At 55.8% G+C, this 19,754-nt stretch overlaps 1 protein-coding gene across 1 annotated transcript in view; it reads right to left on the reverse strand.

Annotated features, from left to right (window-relative positions):
- OBSL1 (obscurin like cytoskeletal adaptor 1) overlaps positions 1-19,754 on the reverse strand; it is a 34,398-nt gene that overhangs the window by 13,854 nt on the left and 790 nt on the right. Inside the window, 13 exon segments of the mRNA XM_078876241.1 lie at positions 529-651; positions 685-822; positions 1,421-1,702; positions 2,956-3,243; positions 4,118-4,405; positions 5,663-5,950; positions 7,559-7,846; positions 9,189-9,578; positions 14,961-15,242; positions 16,282-16,716; positions 17,163-17,447; positions 18,031-18,300; positions 18,871-19,753. Coding sequence (XP_078732367.1) covers positions 529-651; positions 685-822; positions 1,421-1,702; positions 2,956-3,243; positions 4,118-4,405; positions 5,663-5,950; positions 7,559-7,846; positions 9,189-9,578; positions 14,961-15,242; positions 16,282-16,716; positions 17,163-17,447; positions 18,031-18,300; positions 18,871-19,753 — 4,240 coding nt within the window.

Below are 19,754 nucleotides of genomic sequence, written 5' to 3' on the forward strand. Positions count from 1 at the left end.
GCGACACAAAGACGCCCCGTTTATGCTAGATTTGAAGCTTTCGTGACTGCAGGGATTCATACTCTTTGGTTTTGTCGGTAAAGTCACGTAAGTAAAACAATCAATAAAATAAAATAAATGAAATCACGACGTTTTGGAGGCAACACAAGTCTCCCTCATCAGGTGTAAAAAAGGCACAGCAAAATAACTGTATTATTTGATGAGGGAGGCTTGTGTTGCCTCCGAAACGTAGTGATTTTATTTAGTTGTTTTCATTTAATTTATTTTATTGATTGTTTTACCTACGTGACTTTACCGAAAAAACCAAAGAGTACCCCCCGTATAGCCTGTGCTGTTAGCAAGCACCTATGAAGGCCAGCATGGCACACGAAGGGGGTGGGTGGCCAGCACCACCATGGGCACCCTCCCCAGTACCGCACCAGGTACTCAAGATACCCTTAACAGACTGTAGGGGCAAGCGCTGTTAGCGAGTAGCACCAAACGAAGGCCGGCACCGTGGCACACGAAGGGGGCGCGCGCGCTCCTCACCCTCGACGGCCAGCCACGCGCTCGTGACGTCGCCGCCCGTCTCGCACGTGTACTCGCCCTCGTGCTCGAGCGCCACGCACGCGATCCGCAGCTCCCGCCTGGCGCCCTCCTCCACCTCCTCCCACCGCTCCCCCCCCTCCTCCTCCTCCTCCTGGCCCCCCTCCCCCAGGGGGAGCCCGTCCCGGAGCCAGGCCACGCGTGCCCGTGGGTCCGACACGAGGCAGCCGAGCGCAACGGGCTCCCCGGCGCGCGCGTACACGTCGCGTAGGGGCTGCGTGAAGAGCGCCGGGGGGGCTGTGGGGCAAGGGGGGAGGGGGTAGCGACGGCAGAAGAAAACTTTGGTGGTGAGTCAATGTCAGAACTGGACCTGGTACGATGCGTAAGACATCAGCAAGGGGGAGACAAAGGCCGGCAGTGGTGCTGAACACCCCCCTCCCCCCAATACTCTTAGGTTTTTTTTTTTCCCCAACTCATGTGCTGTGTCGGCCTTAAGAGCTGTTCGCTGACAGCACTTGTCCGTTCATTCTATAGGGTGATCTTTGCCTACGTGTGTGTGCTCGTGGGTGCATGCGTGTGTGTGCGCACGCGCGTGTGTGAGTGTATGTGTGCTCGTGGGTGCATGCGTGTGTGTGCGCGCGCGCGTGTGTGAGTGTATGTGTGCTCGTGGGTGCATGCATGTGTGTGTTGGCACGCGTGTGTGAGTGTATGTGTGCTCGTGGGTGCATGCGTGTGTGTGTTGGCGCGCGTGTGTGAGTGTATGTGTGCTCGTGGGTGCATGCGTGTGTGTACGTGCGTGCGTGTGAGTGTATGTGTGCTCGTGGGTGCATGCGTGTGTGTTGGCGCGTGTGTGTGAGTGTATGTGTGCTCGTGGGTGCGCGTGTCCGGTCCGCACCCGTGACGCGCACGTGGAACTCGATGGCGTCTCCGTCGCGCGTCACGCACACGTACGTCCCCGCGTCCGCGGCCTCGCAGCCGTGCAGCACGAGCGCCCGCTCGACCCCGTCGCTCAGCTGCTCGCGCCGCTCGTCGTCGCTCAGCTCCTCGCCGCCCGCGCGCTGCCACGAGACGGCGGCGTCGTCGCGCGACACCTCGCAGCCCAGCGCCACGTCCTCCCCCTCCACCGCCTCCACCTCGGTGAGCGTCTCCTCGCGCGACACGAAGCGAGCCGGGGGCTCTGCACTCGCACGACGGACACCGCCGTCATCTCCATCATCCGGTTGTCATCCGCTATCATCATCATCATCACGTGTCTTGAACTTCTTTTCGTGACGTACGTAGCCAACCGTGCTAATCGGAGTTGTGGGGAAAGGACAACAAACTAAACACAAACAGTAGTTCTAAAGAAATGATTTTTCAATTTAAAATTAAAAGTGCACATCATCACAATGATCATAATCTCAATCACATCACGCTCAACATCATTATCATCGTGATACAGCCTTCCCCAATGATCACATATTGGGAGGAAGAGCGGTCCAGACGGCCGCAGAAGCGCATCTGAAAGCGTGCGATGCAGTGGCTGTCTTTGTTCGATGGCCAGCCAAAAGCGGCTGCGAGGATGAGCGGAGTTCGCGTGATGGTTTATTCTCCTTGACAAGATCAGCAAGGTAGTGTGATTCATTTGTGGCAAGCACTTTGTGTGGAATGAGTACGACCTTGGAATAGTATTCCATCAGCAACTGGAAGCCAAAGCAGCTCGACGAGCACCGGACAGACATGGTCGTCATCCTGACATCCATCATTACCATCATGAGCTATCGCGCCATCCTCATCTCCACTACCATCATCATCATCATGACATCCTCCACCAGGAGCTTCCTGGATTAAAATATTTGTATGAATAATTTTCAGTGATTATTTTGCATCATATGAATGGAAATTGGAGTTTGCCAGATTAAAAAAACCATAAATATAGTGAATTACAACTTGAGATGGCTATGTCCTGGCCACCTCGTATTCTAGCTTGCTTGGGAGTTTCACTCCTCTACGTGTGATCCGCCAACCCTGGATCACAAGTGTGTGCCATCGCAGCTAGCATGTCCTGCATCTCATGTCTCGTGTCCCCTGTGCTGTGTCCCGTGTGCTGCAATGGGAAGTTTAAAGTTTCTCTATTTAACCAAGTGAGAACTCCAGAGACCGGCAAAGTCTCACTGGCAAGATTGACCTGGGACATTAGTCTGTCAGTATGGTGCAATAATCGCTCATATAAATCCAATTGGGAACTTTGCTGGTAATTTTCAAATTCTGCAATGGCCTGCTCTGATCTTGCGAATGGCTTCACAGTGGACTTTAACATCCAATGTGAAGCAGACGGCGTTCATTATTCTTATTATCATTATTGGTAATTCCACCCGCAGTAATAACAAGCTGCTGGGTCCTCTGCAGCAAGCGGCGAACGCTGCGCCGCGACGCCGGAGCCTCCCTCACCGGCGACGCGGACCGTGAAGTCCACGCGCTCGTGCCCCGTGTCGCACGTGTAGACGCCGGCGTGCGCCGCCTGCGCGCGCTCGATGACGAGGCGGCGCAGCGTCCCCGACGCCTCCAGGCGGAGGCCGAGCTGCTGCTGCTGCTGCTCGGAGAGCGCGCGTCCCTCCTTGAGCCACGCGACGCTCGCGTCCCCGCGCGACACCGCGCAGCTCAGCTCCGCGCGCTCCCCCTCCACCGCCTCCACACTCGTCAGCGTCTCCTCGAGAGACACGAAGGTCGCGGGCGGCTCTGTGCGCGCACGCAAACAGCATCGTCGTCGTTAGTAGGTAATCAACGTCATGGTCATCGTTCTCGACAGGGCCATTATGACTTAAGTTACCATCATCATCACCTGCATCATCCTCTAGCGTTCTCTTGGGCTACATTTTAGCTCTCGTCATCATTGTCATTACCATCATCACTTCCCTCATCCTGACCTACACTACATCATTATCCTGACTGCCATTGTCATCATGACTTCCATCGTCATCATCATTATCAACATAATTTGGTTACGTACGGTGTGAAAGAAGCCTAACATACTTGAATAAATCATTATGACCACTATCATCATCATCATCATCACATTTTCACCATTATGCCCATCGTCTGAATTGGACATTAATGATTGTCATAAATTAAAAAAATCTGTATAATCATCAACATCGCATTTAAATGGAAATGCTCCATTGCAGTTACACATAAGATCATTGACTGTAAACCCACAGCAAGCCCCACCATATTATCAAGGAAACAAAGAGAAAATGGCTGTGGAGTCAGCCTCATTGTCCCCGTGTCCAGCCTGCGTGGGGTTCGCAACCACTGAGATAGTGGAGCCTCTTTGCCGGGCCGCCAAAATGTTTTCTGAGGCCTGAGGCTAAATGTCAGACAAGGCCTCCTTGGCCTTTTCTGAACCCATCGCCATTGATTCTGAAGACCAACAAATCTGATGCCCGGGGAAAACCGCCCCATCTGCCACCCAACCTCTCTGCGGCCTGGCCTCTCTGACCCATGATGTAGAGCTGTGTTATAAAAACACCGTGTTCCAAACTCCAGCAGAGCGACCCATGTGACATGTAAGGCAACCCATGTGATCCACAACCGCTGGTCGGAGGATTCTCACCGGCAACGCAGACCGTGAAGTCCACGCGCTCGTGCCCCGTGTCGCACGTGTAGACGCCGGCGTGCGCCGCCTGTGCGCGCTCGATGACGAGGCGGCGCAGCGTCCCCGACGCCTCCAGGCGGAGGCCGAGCTGCTGCTGCTGCTGCTCGGAGAGCGCGCGTCCCTCCTTGAGCCACGCGACGCTCGCGTCCCCGCGCGACACCACGCAGCTCAGCTCCGCGCGCTCCCCCTCCACCGCCTCCACGCTCGTCAGCGTCTCCTCGAGAGACACGAAGGTCGCGGGCGGCTCTGTGTGCGCACGCAAACAGCATCGTCGTTAGTAGTTCATCAATGTAATGATCGTCGTCCTCAACTAAGATACCATCATTATATACTTGATCACCATCATAGTCATGATCATCATGACCTTCATCATTATCATGACTTGCACTATCATCATCACAATGATCATAATCTCAATAACATCACGCTCAACATCATTATCATTGTGATATAGCCTTCCTCAATATCATGACTTACATCATTATCAATTATCACCGCAATTACATGACAATAATAATAGTTAAACTAGATAAAATATCAAACAATGTATTTTTTTCTAAATCACCACTATTATCATCATCATGAAGATCCCACATTAAAATCATCAAAGATGATAATTGTCCAATGGAAATGTCATCAGTGGTCGTCGCTGGGATCATCGGCAGCATCGCCATCTTTAAAACAGTTCAACGCATCGTGCATCTGTGTGGCATCGGCAGAAAACGTCCGTGAGCAGATCGAACAACGGTTCGAACCACGAGCCCTGACTCCAAAAGTTAGACGTGAACAGGAAGTGAAACGACCTCACACACACACACGGCAGGGTGGAGACCCACCGCTTGGGAGTAGAGCAAACTCGCCAATACGAAACGAACTCGCCCTAAGCCTCACAAATTAGATAATCAGACCCTAGCACGAACTATTAGCACGGTTGGCTACATACGGTGCGAAAGAAGTTCAACATACGAACAACGATACCCATGACCTTCACTCTAATCCCACTGGTACTTTGCCCAACCTTTTAACGTTTTGCTTGCGTTTCACTTTGTTAGTTACAGTGCTTCTCGGCTCTCATTACAAACATTGTACCTGATGCACAGAGGTGATACCCGACCTTGGTGCCAGCCAACAAGTGACCAATTAGGGCGCCACGGTGGCGAGATGTTAACCACCTTGCCTGGTATATAGGAGGTCATGGGTTCGATCCCAACCCCCGATGACTGTATATTTATAGTATGCATTTTTTCCCCGTGGTCGCGTAGCTTTTTCTCCGGGTCCTCCGGTTTTTCCCTCCACATTGAGAAACTTGCGCTGAGAGCATTTGGCTGCTATCAATTTCCACGTGATACACCGCTTCGTTGAGCTATCATTTGGTCGGTTCTGAAAACGAGCCACATAGCTCAGTGGGACTTTCCCGGTAAAATAAAAGGTTTAGTTTATAGTTAAGACCCGTGTGACACGTGTGACCTGCATGACGACCCCTGACGCCGGAGCCTCCCTCACCAGCGACGCGGACGGTGAAGTCCACGCGCTCGTGCCCCGTGTCGCACGTGTAGACGCCAGCGTGCGCCGCCTGCGCGCGCTCGATGACGAGGCGGCGCAGCGTCCCCGACGCCTCCAGGCGGAGGCCGAGCTGCTGCTGCTGCTGCTCGGAGAGCGCGCGTCCCTCCCTGAGCCACGCGACGCTCGCGTCCCCGCGCGACACCGCGCAGCTCAGCTCCGCGCGCTCCCCCTCCACCGCCTCCACGCTCGTCAGCGTCTCCTCGAGAGACACGAAGGTCGCGGGCGGCTCTGTTGGCGCGTGAACACAGCATCGCAGAGGTGTGGACTCGAGTCATGTGACTTGGACTCGAGTCAGACTCGAGTCATGAATTTGATGACTTGCGACTCGACTTGGACTTGCATAACAATGACTTTGTCCCACCTATGAGATGTGGACTCGAGTCATGTGACTTGGACTCGAGTCAGACTCGAGTCATGAATTTGATGACTTGCGACTCGACTTGGACTTGCATAACAATGACTTTGTCCCACCTCTGCAGCATCGTCATTAGTAGGTCATCAATGTCATGATTGCCCTCATCATGAACTGCAATATGATTTTTACATCCTGTGCCATTGTCATGATCATCATTACTTTTTTACTGTCATGACTTCCACCCACCATCAGCAAAAATTGTCACCATCATCGCATTGCTCTTTTAAACGCGTAAGGATCACGGTGACTTATCGAGAGCATCTACGAAAAGGCCACGAGAAGACGAAGCAAAGGAGAAGCGTGGTCCAGAAGTGAGGGAACGACACGGGGAGTGGACACGTGAACACTCCACACTCTCCCCTCGCCCTCGCGTTCTCCAACACCCTTGCATACTCCACCACACTCGCGTTCTCTACCGTTACCACAGAGAGCTGCTCCCTGTCTGGGCAAAGAGCAGCCACACGAAACACCTCGGCACCATGCTAACGACTCCAACCATCACGGGCACGCTGACATCAACCGCTCCTTTATCCAGGTTCCCAGTACTGTCAAATATTCTTCCGCTATAAATTCTCAGATTCCGGCAAAGTGTATAGGAACATCACCGCATTTAAGCAAAAACCTAAACCCACCCACCCTCGAAGACCTCCCAAAACTATCGATGCCCCGCCCGAGACGATGGCGGAAACCCTTCTGGAGTGCAACCGAGTTTCAAAAGAACGAGCGACGTCCTCAATAACGGACGTCTCACCAGCGAGCCGACCGTCGAACCCCCCCAAGATTAGGCCTGCCTCGCAAACTTTGGCACACGCTCAACCGAACAACCCGTGGCACGCATGTGAGATGCGGCCACCAGCTACTCAGCCGGGACAAATCAAGAGAATGCCCCGTGGCATGCGACTGTGGAAACCCCTGGCCAGACTGAGCACCACACTGTGGACCGTTTTGAGCCTGGAAAAATGAGGAAGACGACCTCTGGCAGGACATGGACTGATGATCATGAGTTGCTATATCGAAAAGCAATGCGCAAGAATAATCACGACCCTTGCCGTAACTCCGCCATGGTCGTGGCCAGGGGTCAGCAACCTGCGGCTGCGGAGCCGTACGTGGCGCTTTCAGGACCGCTTCATGACATTATTCATTAAGGACCATTTGGTATCCACTTGCATTGTGCGGCTCTTGAAATACTGATAAAAGAAAAATGCCTCTTCTTGTTATTTTGGTTGCAGTTCCCTGATCATGACTGACATCGTGATCATCACTTGGACTTGCGGGGCGACCCCTGTCCAAGTGATGACCTCTCTGACCCATGATGTGGAGCTGTGTTATAAAAACACCGTGTTCCCAACTCCAGCAGAGCGACCCATGTGACATGTAAGGCAACCCATGTGATCCACAACCGCTGGTCGGAGGGCTCTCACCGGCGACGCGGACCGTGAAGTCCACGCGCTCGTGCCCCGTGTCGCACGTGTAGACGCCGGCGTGCGCCGCCTGCGCGCGCTCGATGACGAGGCGGCGCAGCGTCCCCGACGCCTCCAGGCGGAGGCCGAGCTGCTGCTGCTGCTGCTCGGAGAGCGCGCGTCCCTCCCTGAGCCACGCGACGCTCGCGTCCCCGCGCGACACCACGCAGCTCAGCTCCGCGCGCTCCCCCTCCACCGCCTCCACGCTCGTCAGCGTCTCCTCGAGAGACACGAAGGTCGCGGGCGGCTCTGTTGGCGCGTGAACACAGCATCGTCATTAGTAGCTCATCAATGTCATGATTGCCCTCATCATGAACTACAATATGATTTTTACATCCTGTGCCATTGTCATGATCATCATTACTTTTTTACTCTCATGACTTCCACCCACCATCAGCAAAATCATCGCCAAAATCATTATCATCGCATTGCTCTTTTAAACGCGAAAGGATCACGGTGACTTATCGAGAGCATCTACGAAAAGGCCACGAGAAGACGAAGCAAACGAGAAGCGTGGTCTAGAAGTGAGAGAACGACACGGGGAGTGAACACGTGAACACTCTGCACTCTCCCCTCGCCCTCACGTTCTCCACCACCCTTGCGTACTCTACCGTTACCACAGAGAGCTGCTCCCTGTCTGGGCAAAGAGCAGCCACACGAAACACCTCGGCACCATACTAACGACTCCAACCATCACGGACATGCTGACATCAACCCCTCCTTTATCCAGGTTCCCAGTACTGTCAAATATTATTTTGCTATAATAGATCAGATTCTGCCAAAGTGTACAGGAACATCACCGCATTTAAGCAAAAACCTAAACCCACCCACCCTCGAAGACCTCCCAAAACTATCGATGCCCCGCCCGAGACGATGGCGGAAACCCTTCTGGAGTGCAACCGAGTTTCAAAAGAACGAGCGACGTCCTCAATAACGAACGTCTCACCAGCGAGCCGACCGTCGAACCCCCCCCCGGATTAGGCCTGCCTCGCAAACAGTGGTACACGCTCAACCGAACAACCCGTGGCACGCATGTGAGATGCGGCCACCAGCTACTCAGGCGGGACAAATCAAGAGAATGCCCCGTGGCATGCGACTGTGGAAACCCCTGGCCAGACTGAGCCTCCACGCTCGTCAGCGTCTCCTCGAGAGACACGAAGGTCGCGGGCGGCTCTGTGCGCGCACGCAAACAGCATCGTCGTCGTCACTTCCATTATGATGATCATCAGAAACTCTCCTGTCATCTCCCTTTACTGTGCAAAATCAATTACTCCCGAAACTACCACGATAATGTCCAGTACCACCACTACCTCCTTCATCATCTGCATCACTCCCATCTCCACGACCTTCACCACCACCATTTGCTATTATTATCAACACAGTCTCCACCACCACCATCAACCCCACCACTATCACCACCACCTCCGTCACCAGTAAGTTTCGCGGCAAAACAGAATCCGGGTGCCTCTGCTGCCGCGCCACTGGGATCTTTGTGCGCAGTGATTGCGAAGCGATATCCGCAGTTCTGCAGCGTCATCCTGTAACGAACGCTATGGCTACGCGCACGTCCGCGTCGCACCGTCTCGCTCACCCGCAACGCTCAGCCGGAAGGTGAGCGAGTCGTCGCTCGTCGCGCATGCGTACTCCCCCGAGTGGCGGGGCCGCGCCGTGCGCACGGTCAGCTCTCGCAGCGTCCCTTCGCTCCGCTCGCTGAACTCCACCTCCCCCTGCTCCTCCTCCTCGTCGCCTTCCTTCCTGCTCGCACCTCCGCTGCCCTCGCCAGCCCCCGTCTCCTGGTGGCCATGACCCCGAGACGGAGGCGGCGGCCGCTTGTCGGCGAGGAGGTCGATGCCGCCGGGCCCGAGCCAGCGGACTCGCGATCCGGGGCGACGCACGCGGCACGCGAGCACCGCGGGGCTCCCCGATTCGACACGCACGTCCGTACTCGGCTCCGGGTCCCGAACGAAGAGGTCTGGGGCAGCTGGGAGAGAGGAGAGGTCAGGAGAGAGGGGTGAGGAGAGACGGGAGAAGGAAGGAGAGGGGAAAGAGAGGTGGTGGCCTGTTGCAAGTACAAGAGAATTGCCATTGTCATCGTCCTGAACTTCATCATCATAATTTTTCTGAAGTCCATCACTATCAATGTAACCTCCAGCACATCATCATCGTGTTTAACTTATTTATCATTAACTACATCATAATCATGACCATCACCATCATTATCAAGACCGAGATCCTGATATAAAATTCATCGTGACCTCTTTCAAGGTCACCATCACGACCATCATCAATATCATGACCTCCATTATCATCATAATCCTCATGACGTCCATCAGAATTGCCTCCATCATCATTATATTTAGAAACTCCTAGATCAAAGCCTACGAATGTCATTCCCCTATTTGTTCCAGTCTCTCTATTATATGTTTGCATAGCAATTTTAGAAAAGCCCCTCTCTGTTTCATAAAGTTTGCGTGTTCTCATCTTGTAGGCATGGGTATTCTCTGGGCACTCTGGTTTTCGCGCACAAACACTGGCCAAACATCCCAAGCACAAGGCCCTGCTCAAAAAAACGATTCTTGAAATGCGGCAAGAAATGTATGCGTAAAGCATGAAACTAGTATATGACTTATCAACTTATTTTCCCATGGCACACGGCTAAAGAGGGGTGTAGAGTCAATGATATAATGTATGGAAATAGAAAACGGAATGGGAAAGGGAAGAGAGAAGAGAAAGAATGGGACGTAAGACACATATGGGAAAGCAATGTAAAAGTTGGAGAAATGGGTCAGGGAAATGAGAATTGGGAGAGGCTACACGATGACCTGGAAGCTGCTGCATTGAGCAGCATCTTGTTTTCACAGGTTGGTGGGGAGAGTTGAGGGATTTCGAGTGGGCGTGGCCACACAGGAGTCATGTGATTCACAGGAGGCTTGAGCTGATTTAGAAACAAAGATTTTGGCTCACATCTAAGTCACCAAAAGCGGTGATGGGAGGCTGGCGGTGGGTGAGATTGCCATGGATGGGAAGACAATGCCGGAATGTTCCATTTAGGCGATGGCTGGGATTGGCGTGGACGGGGAGACAACACGGAATATTCCATTTTAGTGGTAGATTGGCATGGATAGGAAGGCAACAAGGAATGTTCCCTTTTAGCGGCGGTTGGGATTAGCGTGGAGTTGTGAAGACACGGGAGAAAGCTGGTTAGAGGTTGGGCTACGATCTGGCTCGTATGGTACGGGACAGGGGTAGGGAATAGTACTATGGGCTTGCCGGCTATCTTAATTGGGGGATATAGATATGGCTAGTGTCTGGTTGACTCGCATGTTAAAGGCAGGCTTGTGCTTATTATTGCGCTTGTTTACAGAGGAAAGCCTCACCAAGTCTCATGACTCTTTTCCAGTTGGGTGCTGCCAAAAGTTGTTCTTTTTTTAAAGAAGGGGTGGGGAAGATTGCTAAGGACAGTATAATCCTAATTGAATAATTTGAATAGTTGGTTAGGTTCAGGGGCTATTGCTGGAGCTAGCTAGGGGCTGGTTGGCTTGTTCCATCGATGCTACAAGTTAGGGGGGGGGGGGGGGCAGCACATTGGGCGACCCAGTGCGCAACCCACCGTCCTCTCGCCACCCTGCGGAGCGCGTTCACTTTTGTCTCACTGTCAATCTCTTCACCGGCGTCGGCTCCGCGGGGTTTCGCCGGAACCGCTTCGCTCAAAAAGTGTGAACGCTTCGACAGCGGGCGACAGGTGGCGAGTTGTCGCCCTCCGGCTCACGAATCGCCGAAGGTTTTTTTTTCCGCCCCCCCTCCCGGCGATGATGAGCCCTCACTGCCTGCATTTGCCTCGATGAGCGACCACCGCTGGCAGACCACCCCCCCCGCCCCGGTACCAGTGGCGACTGTTAGGGCCAAAACACAGGGAGCAAACTTGCACCTCTACCTAGAGCTATGGGACCTTTTTTTTATGCCAGTATCAAAATGATGGGGAGGGGGGGGAAGGAAATACACAAGAATAAGCTTTACCCGTTCTGGCAACCCAACAGGTGTAAACATGTTCAAACACCAAATTGATACCTGTTTCAAGGCATCAAGTCTGCATTGACCACACGCGCTGGTTTTTTGTTTTGATTAGCGTGTGGTTATGTCACCGTTGGACTAAAATATACAGCTGACTTGCACATGTACCTAACTCTTTCTGGGGCCTCTTGCCGCCATACCATCCTGGCACTGTTTGTGTCGTCACATGTGCTTCGTTTACGAACGTTAAATACTTCGTTCGTTAGCTGTGCAGTGTCGCTTAAGGACCCTGTTACTCACTCTTTGCAGTGTCGATGTGTTTTGTCTTTTGTGTTGCTGCCGTTCTCACGCACACCCACGGATCACCCCTTGTACAAATATACGAGCAATTGTCTAAACGCGATGATTCGTGTAACGAATCAAATCAACTCAATCCCTGCACTCTCCGAGCCCTGGAAATGCCGCCTGATAAATTCCTTCCCGAAACGCGCGACGGGTTGGAATTCGCTCCGAGCGAAATCTCAGAGCCAACCTCCTGCCACGGGAGAGGCTGCGGCGGTGCGGGGTTACGAGCGATGCGAGTGTCGTGTCCTGGAGGGTTCAGGGTTCGAGGCCCGGTCGGAGTGAAACCCAAGAGCTGACGAGTGCCGGGTGTTGGTCGACGCCAGGGTTCTGAGCTGTCGAGTCAGTGGGGACATCTGCGCTTGCGTGTGTGCATTGTGCGGGTGGGTCGACTCGGCCTCAAACATCGCCACTGGGGAGACAAAGGCGGCCGGGCGCGGTGCTGGCCACCCTACCCACTCGTGTGCCGTGCCAGCTTTCATAGGTGCTCGCTAACAGCACTTGTCCCAACAGTCGGTTAAGGCTACCAGGGGAATCTTTGACTTTCGTGGGTGGGTGGCCGTGCGTGTGATCAATCACACAAACCCACTTATGCTCCTAAAGCCACGGATAACGCAACGTGCTCATATAATCGCAGGTGACACACAATTAGACGCGGGCAGCAGGTTACACAACACGCGTGCTCACGCACGGGCACAGATCACGCATTCACACAAACGCACCGTGACACACACACACACACACAGCTCAAACATTCGCGCACACTTACGCAGACGCCAGGCACATCCCTACGCACGCTCGCACGCACGCCGGGCAGCGTCTATATCGGGACCGTGGTTGAGTGGCAGTGCAGCGCGGGGTGAACATTCGCGTGTTGCCCCTGCAGCCCCTGCAGCTGTGCACGACTTGGGCTCTGAGTCTCCCTCGGCCTGGGAAGGACGGGGTGGGGGCACGGTGGGGGGGCACGGTGCTGTGGGGCACGGTGGGGGGGGGGGTGGGCACGGTGTGGGGGGCACGGTGGGGGGGGGGCACGGTGAAGGGGGGGTGGGCACGGTGGGGGGGGCACGGTGGGGGGGGGGCACGGTGGAGGGGGGCACGGTGGAGGGGGGCACGGTGGGGGGGGGGCACGGTGGGGGGGGTGGGCACGGTGGGGGAGGCATGGTGGGGGGGGGCACGGTGGTGTGGGGCACAGTGGGGGGGGGGGGTGGGCACGGTGGGGGGGGGGCACGGTGGGGGGGGGGCACGGTGGTGTCGGGGGTGGTGAGATGGTGGGTTGCGGTGGGCTTAGCAGTAGTTTCTGTGGTGCTGGGTGGTCAAAGTGATGATGGTGAGTGTGGAGTGATCGGGTAATAGGGATACGTTTGGCAAGTGCTGGGTATTTGTGTGGTGGCTGCTGGGCGCTGGTGTGGCGTGGTAACAGAGTTGTGGGTGATGGGTGGTGGTTAGCATGGTAATGGGGTGGTAGCTGGTGGTTGATATATTATGATAATTGGGTGGTGATGGGCGGTAAATTAATTTACCAGGTAGGGCCTACTGAGCTTTTATAGATCTTTTTCAGAAGCGACCTGGCCACAAATGGTAGCTCAACGAAGTGGCTTATCACATGGAAATGTACAGCAGCCAAATACTCAAAAAGCATATTTCTAAACATTGAGGGAAAAACCGAAGGACCCGGAGACACACGACTGTGGGGAGAGAGACATGCAAACTTCAAATATACAGCAGGCGTCAGGGTCGAGATCGAACCCACGACCTCCTGTATACCAGGCGAGGTCGTTAACATCTCAGCGGCCGTCTCGTAATGGGGTGGTGAGTGATGGGACAGCGATGTGGTGGGTGGTGCGACGATGGAGCGATAACAGATGGGGAGGTCGTTATTTGGATGAAGGATCGCAGGGTGCTTGGGGTGGTACGCGCGTGGTAGTGGCACGATGGCGATGGTGTGATGGTAGTTCGTCGGTGGTGCTGCAGTGGTTGAGGTGGCCGCCTCCTGGCTCACTCTTAGCCCTGCTCGTTCTATCCGCTCGCTCAATCCCATTAACGCACACCCGATATACAAGCCCCCCCCCGTCCATGGTTCGGTGGCGGATATGGAACGACGCCGTTATTTTTCTACGGCTAATTAGGCCTGGCTGCCTGAATGCCCCCGGGAGAAGATGCAAGGCAAGACGTCCCCTGCAACCGTGGCTTCTGTACCATTACCGTGATCATTAGCGGCTCTCACCGGGGATGTGTTATTTAGGATCGGAAATCCGATCTGGATTTACCCGCGGGTTGCGTTCCTCCTCCAGCACGATCAATCCCCACGTGCCGCGTGTCGAGCGTGTTCGTGCTTCTCAAAACGGATCGCGCAGAGACGCGCGAGCCGTGCCGTTATCTCGCCAACGTGTCCGTAACGCTCCCCGACTTATATGAGAAAATAGAAGTCTCCCGCGTGCGTCTTGATCTAAAGCCCCAAGTGCCCACCGCCGGATTATGGACGTGTGTCACCCAAACGTCACGGTCGTGATAAGAGCGTTTCAACTCTTGAGGCCTCCAAATGTCTTCAGTGAAATTTGTGCGCACGCACGCACGCCAGCACACAGCTGTACGCTGTTATGCGTAGGGGTGCATCCATGACAAAATCAAATACACGTCTGTTTTGCACAGCGTTGAATTTTTGAGGTGGTGCCAGCTTGAATGTGAGTATAAACCTGTTTATAACAAGTCCAGAAAATGTGCTCACTGCCCCTGGAAGGTGTCAAAGGCTCGCTGGCAGGTCATGGAACATACCCTTGGTGTTGTGGGTTATCTGATGAAGATGGCTGGCAGATGGATCACCTGTGTCCCCTACTCTGCCAACTTGATGTGTGCGTGTTTGCTAACCCAAGCACACACACACACGCACACACAAAGACAAAGATACCCTGTGTATCCTGCACAGGCTGTTGGGGCAAGTGCTGTCAGCGAGCGCCTATGAAATCCGGCACGGCGCACGAGGGGGCGGTGTGGCCACTCTGCCATCGCTCACCTGTGACGGTGAGCGTGGCGGCTCGCCCGCGCTCCTCGCCGCACCGGAACTCCACCCGGGCCCCGCTGTCGCCTGCGTCCACGTCCCGGATGACGAGGAGGCGCGCGTGGCCCTCGGCGCGCATCCCGTAGCGACCGCCTGGCACCACCTCCCGCCCGTCCAGGAGCCAGCAGCAGGAGGACGAGGGCGACGAGGATGGTGAGAGCTCCACCCGGAACTCGGCGTCTTCCCCCTCGCTCACCCGGAGGTCGTGTGGAGCCCGCAATACCACCGGTTCCACGGCTGCGCGCGAGGAAGGAGACACGGGGCACACGGGGGTGGCGGCGACAGCGCACGATTGGTTGACTGTTAAGTGCTGGACTATGGCGTCAACGCAATGTGTCGCTCGTAACCGCGCTGGTCGTTGAGGGCTGGTGAAGTGTTGGAAGGGTGCGCAGGAGCCGGTTCGGATGTCACCTGCCACTGATGTTAGCCATGGCCAAGAATTGAACTCGGGTCGCCAGGTTCATGGCGAAGTGTGCGGACCATCGTGCCAATGCTCCACCCAGAGTGTATCAATAATTGTAATAATAAAATAGAATGCTATTTATTCATTTATCCAGACCAACCTGAAATGAAACACTGTCTTTCATCAGGATCCTGCTAAGGGATGTTTGGCCAATTCCATGAAGGAACGTTTTGCGTATTGGAAAGAACGATGATTCCAAAACCCAGTCAGTGACTAATGTCATCACAGGACATGCCGATTGTAAGCTGAGTGGCTAAAGTCATGCGGTGGTTTGATATTGACTCCACGTTTGTTTCCACGCATCTCAATGGACATGAAACCCCACTGTTGTTGGCTTTTACAGCGTCATCTATGCGGCCAAATTTCCACTGGGAAATTCAAAACGCGTGAACTATTCCAGCGAGAATGACAACGTCCGTTATTGTCCAGAATGTCCGCACCGAGTCTCGGGACACCTTTTAAGGAGCGTGCCCTGGTGAGGATGTTTGGCCAATGCCTCATTGGGTATTTCTGTGTATGGGAGGAAACCGAAGTACCCGGAGAGATCCCACACACACACGAGGCAATAGCAATTACAAAATCTGTGCAGATGACGTCAATAACCAACTAACTGATGGGGTAAAAAAAATCTTAGCGATTAACGTTATCATTTTTACGAAGCGTCACTCACGTCACATTGCATCTCAAGATGCTGCAGAATTTGTAACGCACGCACTTTTTCCACGGAGGGAGCCGCGAGAAACCACGGGTAGGCGCGGGGAGGCCACCGAAACCGTCGGCCCGAGGGGTTCGCTCGCCGCCGCACGTTCTCACCGAGCGTTGCGGTGCCTGGCACGGCCTCGCAGCTGCCGGGGAGGGCTCCGGCGCGCAGCGCGAACACGCGGAAGCGGTACTCGGCGCGCTCGGGGACGCGCACGAGCAGACGCGGCTCCGCGAGCAGCTCGTCCGCGTGGCAGCGCAGCCACTCGGGGCGGCCGAGCGCGTTCCGCTCCACTGCGTAGCCCCGCGCGTCCGGCAGCGGAGTCCAGCGCACGGTGACGCTCGTGTCCGTGAGCTCGGCCAGCGTGGGCAGCATGCTGCCGCTGCCGCCGCTGTTGTTGCTAATGTTGACGATGTCGTTGTTGTTGTTGTCGATGTCGTTGATCCCGTCGATTTCGTCGATGTTGTTGTCGAGTGGTCGCGACTCGGAGGTTGCGTCCCCGTTCTGTTGGGAAGCTGCGTCTCTCCGCTCCTTCGATGATGCGGATTCTGGAAATGGGGGGTCATGATTGTGCTTCTGATCGTTACAATTATGGAAGAAGATGTGATGACAATGTAAACGTGTTTGATGATGGTGATGATCCACCATAGACAATGGGGACAAATCCAATTAAAATTAAATATGATGACTGTGATGATGACGATGATGTTTGTTATGATACGAACTATGAATGTAAATAATTAAAATGCTGCTGCTTCTTCTTTTAACTGGTGATCGTGCTACTGATGATGATTATTATGATGTTATCAATAATGATAATAACTGATGGCGACGATGACACAACCGTGAAAAATTAAGCAATTGATGACGATGATGAAATAGGTGACGATGACAACGACCATTATTATTATTATTTCTATGATGCCGTTATTGCTGATGAACTAAACAAAGACGACAACAACAACCGACGACGACGACGACAGTCGATCCGCACCCACGACGAGGAGCTGGGTGGTCGATCGCGATCCGTCCGCCACGAACACCACGGGGCCGCTGTCACGCAGCTCGAGGGCACGCAGGGTGAGCGTGTGCCGCTTCGCCCCGTCCCTCGCGGCCCGGGCGCGGGGGTCGTCCCCTTCCCCGTGGTCCTCCGGCCGCACCTCCCGGCCGGCCCACAGCCAGTGGACCTGGCCGCCGGAGCGCGCCACCTCCGCCTCCAGCACGGCGCCGCCGCCTGCCGCCACCTTCACCCGCCGGGGCAGCCGCTTTGCGATCTTGCCTGCCCGGGGTGAAAACGCAGGTGAGCGCGGGTGAGCGCAGGTGAGTACAGGGGGTGTAAAGTCGAGTAAAGGTAAAAGTACGGACTGGCCGCCCAGGACTGGCAAGTTTTTTTTTTTTTGGAGGCTTGGGGCAAAATGCCACGAGAGGCCCCCCTATGAGGCCACCGTTTCTTTTCTTAGGACCCCTCGGATTGAATTGAGGCCCGAAGCAGTCTGCGGTGGAGACCAGGCACCCCATCGCCCCTCCACCGACAACCTTTATGTGGCCTAGACCCGTGATACGGAGCCTCTCTGACCTGTGATACGGAGTCGAGGAACCACAAAACATCAACTCCACGTTACAACACTGCGGCCCTAATGGTTCAGAGCCGTATCAAGCAGGTATCTTGGTTGCCGGTGCAAGGAACCACGCTGACGCCCCTCTGGCTACAATGGCACCGCCCCACCAACAATTTGAGTCGCCCATTCGGGGACAGGGAAAGGAGAATGGAGGCGGGGCGGGGGGGGGGACCTGCTCGGCGCGTCCGCTCCACCCGCCCTGCCCCACAGGCCCCCCGCTCCATCCTTTCTACTGCGGCCCACCTGTGACGCTCAGCTCGGCCACGGTGCGGCTCCCGTCGGCGGTCTCGCACACGTACACCCCGTCGTCGTCGGGGCCGAGGTCGCGCACGACGAGGCGGCGCAGCTTGCCCGAGCTCTCCACGGCGTGCTTCTCCGAGTGCCCCAGTCGCCGCTCCTCCAGGAACCACGCCGCCTCGTCCCCGGCGCGCGCCACCTCGCACTCCAGGGTGGCGACGCCGCCCTCCCGCGCCTCCGTGTCGCGCAGCCGGCTCCGGAACGGGCACGGTGGCTCTAAGGCAGTGGGGGGGGGGGGGGGGGGGGGGGGAGCCCACGGAGTCGCTGTTAGCGAGCGCCTACCCAAGCCGGCGGAGCAGACGGTCGGCGAAGCACTCGCGAGAGCGAGGAGCGGGAGGCGCGCAGACGGAACGCAACGGATGCCACTCGGTAGACGGCGATTTAAGAAATGGCAAAAACGATTGCTTAGCTAGGGGGCAGCTCAGTGAGCCATACAGTGGAACAGGTCAGAATCAGTTTATACTGGAGGAATCCGATGAGCTATTAAGCTTTTTTCCCCACCACAGATATCCAGTAGGGGCGGGTCAGAACGTGACGGCATGCCCGTCTACAGAGCGGCCAGAGGACAGGGTGCCACGCGGGCCCCTTATCCGTCAACGACGATACGACCGGCACCGTTGTAGGGCCCCCTTGACTGCGAGGCCCGGCGACAATTGCCCCCTTTTGCTCCCCCCACCGGGCGACCCTGCCCCCCCCCCGCCCCCCCCTCCCCCCCTTTATAATAACGGACGGGACAAGACACGGAGCGCTCGGCAGAACCGCGGAGAGGACGAGGGGTTCCTGAACCTTTGACGTGCAGCTGCACGGCGCTGTAGGTGAAGCCGACGCGGTTGGAGGCCTCGCAGGTGTAGAGGCCCTGGTCGCGCGCGCGGCAGTAGAGCACCTTGAGCACGAAGAGGCCCTCGTCGCTCTCGTAGAGGAGGTGGCGCCGGCCCTCGGCCAGCTCGCGTCCCTCCTTCTTCCAGACGATGCGCGGCCTCGGCTTGCCCGTCACGTTGCAGCTGAACTTGGCGTGCTTCCCCTCCGAGATGGTGTAGCTCATGGGCTTCACGGGCGGCGGCTCCTGCTGCTGCTGCTGTTCGTGGTGACGTTGATGACGGTGGTGGCGATGATGCTGCTGCTGCTTGTGATGCCGATGTGCGGACGAGATGAGGTCGTCTCGCCCACACGCGCTCCCGTCGCGGAGTTTCTTCAATTCCAGACCCAGACCTTCCATCCGTCGCTTGGCCTCAAGTAACCGAGGCGAAAAGTATTCCTCCTCCTCCTCCTTCTGCTTCCGCCATTCGTGGTCATCATCATCACCACCACCATCACCACCACCTATCCGGTCCTCGTAACCGCCACTCTTTCTCTCGCCATTGGCGTGCGGACACGCCGAGCTGCCCCGTGACCGCGAGGGCTCTCGCCTCGAGCGACGAGACCCCTTCTCCTCCACGTCGTCCGCCACCTCCTCCTCATCCACCTCGAGCCTCACCGTGGTGGTGACCTCCCCGGCCGCGTTCGCGGCTCGGCACACGATCTCGGCCGCATCGACCGCCGCACGAGCGCAGTACACACGCAGCACGGACGCCGTGCACGCCGCGTCGCTCGTCGCCGACTCGCTCACCGCGTAGCGGCCGCCCCCGTCCGCGGCGTGGTCGATGGCGCGGCCGCCCTTCTCCCACGACACG

Source organism: Lampetra fluviatilis, chromosome 2 (assembly GCF_964198595.1).
Source record: "Lampetra fluviatilis chromosome 2, kcLamFluv1.1, whole genome shotgun sequence".
Classification (NCBI taxonomy): Eukaryota; Metazoa; Chordata; class Hyperoartia; order Petromyzontiformes; family Petromyzontidae; genus Lampetra; species Lampetra fluviatilis.